General features: G+C 41.4%; 1 protein-coding gene across 4 annotated transcripts in view; it reads right to left on the bottom strand.

Annotated features, from left to right (window-relative positions):
* Positions 1 to 343: 343 nt before the first annotated feature.
* The window catches only part of LOC106873403 (synaptobrevin homolog YKT6), a 26366-nt gene continuing 24851 nt past the window's right edge, over positions 344 to 1858 (bottom strand). For all 4 annotated transcript variants that reach the window (XM_052972669.1, XM_052972667.1, XM_014920756.2 and 1 more), the window contains one exon: positions 344 to 819. In XM_052972669.1, the coding sequence (XP_052828629.1) occupies positions 749 to 819 (71 nt within the window). In that variant the 3' untranslated portion in view covers positions 344 to 748. The remainder of the gene's footprint in view (positions 820 to 1858) is intronic.

Raw genomic sequence — 1858 nt, 5'->3', positions numbered from 1 at the left:
TTTTTTTTTTTTTTTTTTTGCTTATTTTCAGATCATACACAAGACAAATACATCTCGCTCCACCGACCCCTCGAATGCCTGTCACCCTCGACTAAATAGGGCCTCCAACAAGGGTTCGTCTCTATAGCCACCATCAACAACACCACCACAGCAGTGAGTGTAGAACGGTGGCTAGCCGAGTGAGAGTTTGAGGAGAAGGAGGAGTCATGTTTGTGTTAAATTATTATTATTATTATTTTATTTTAGTTATTTATTTAATATAGTATTGTCAGTTAGGTTCTCATACTTTGTATATTCTTCATGTTTAGTCATTTAGTGTTGGTTGGTTTTTAATTCTTCTTCCTTTCGCTTCCTTCTGTCTTACTTTTGGCAGACAAACTGTGGAACGTTCCTGGAGAGGAAAGGGGAGGGTAGAAACAGAAGAGAGAGGGGGGGGAGAATGGAATATCCAGTGGAGAAGGAGGAACAGGTTTAAACCAAGAGAGAGATAGTGAGAGGGAGAAGTAGGAGGAGGAGGAAAGAGTGACTGGAAAGAGACATAAGAGGGTGAGTGAAAAGCAGAGAGATAGAATTCTGGAAAGTTTAATGATGATGATGATAGTGGTGGTGGTGGTGGTTATATAGTAAAGTATGGCGAACAAGGAACAGTTAGGGAAGTAGAGTTTTTGAGGGGAGGGGGGGCCAGCATCAGTTTAAGCTTCAGTCAGTCAGTCAGTTGTGATAACTGGAGGAAGATGAGTGTCGCCAGTCACCAATACAGAGCTAGCATGGCAGTTGTGGTAGTTACAGCAGGGTACAACATTGGTTTGTTTTGCGGGCCTGCAAAGAGAGGAAGAGAGATAAAGGGTTATAATAATAATAACAAGGATGAGATAGTCAGCAGACATTTTCAAAAGGCTCAGCAAAACAGAATTCATTTTGATGTTTAGTAATCATAACAAGACCTGATAGAAAATAACAGACATCAAGAGATTAACTATCAAAGATGCAAAGAATGACATTTCCTCCCTACCCGGCTCTTCTATACTGCCCTTGGCCCAAACAGCCACCTCAGGAATCAGTACCCTTCATACCCATCAAAATAAAGAGGATCAATTCACTGGCTACAGATCCCCTACTCAGATAGGGTTTGTCTCTGTAGCCATCATCTGCTTCAACATCACCACAGCAGTGAGTGTAGAACGGTGACTAGATGAGTAAGAGTTTGAGGAGAAAAAGGAGGCATATTTGTGTTAATGCCAATGATGAAAGCTCGTGTAAAAATTTTTATGTGGTAAAAGATGTAATTTTTTCCCCATGTGAGAAATGTATGTCAGGACTTATGGCACATACAAAGCAAAGAAACTTCCATGTGCACTGATTATGAAGTAGGTGAACAAGCACAAAGCTTCAAGGAACAGAGAATGATTAAATACCTACCTATACTCTGATTTTATACCTACATACATATATATATATCCAGTCCACACTGGAACATGGCTGACATTTGGAAGGGCACCCAGATGTTAAAATCATGCCAAATCTAACCCCACCTGTGATAGTGTCATGTAAAAAGCACTGAGACCACTTTGTAGAGTGGTTGGTGCTAGGAAGGGCATCCAACCGTAAAATCCCTGCCAAAAGCGACACAGTAGCCTGGAGTAGTTTTTCTACCTGTCCAGTTCCTGTCAACCGTCCTACCCCTGCATGCAAGATGGACGTTAAACAATGATGATGATGATATATTGTCATCATTTAATGTCTGTTTTTCCATGCTGACATGGGCAAGACGGTTTGACAGAAGCAGTCTAGCCAGAGGACTGCATTAAGTTCTTGTGTGTGTGTGTGTGTGTGTGTGTGTGTGTGTGTGTGTGTGTGT

This window comes from Octopus bimaculoides, chromosome 14 (assembly GCF_001194135.2).
Source record: "Octopus bimaculoides isolate UCB-OBI-ISO-001 chromosome 14, ASM119413v2, whole genome shotgun sequence".
NCBI lineage: Eukaryota > Metazoa > Mollusca > Cephalopoda > Octopoda > Octopodidae > Octopus > Octopus bimaculoides.
This window is presented reverse-complemented; position numbering and strand designations above follow the sequence as displayed.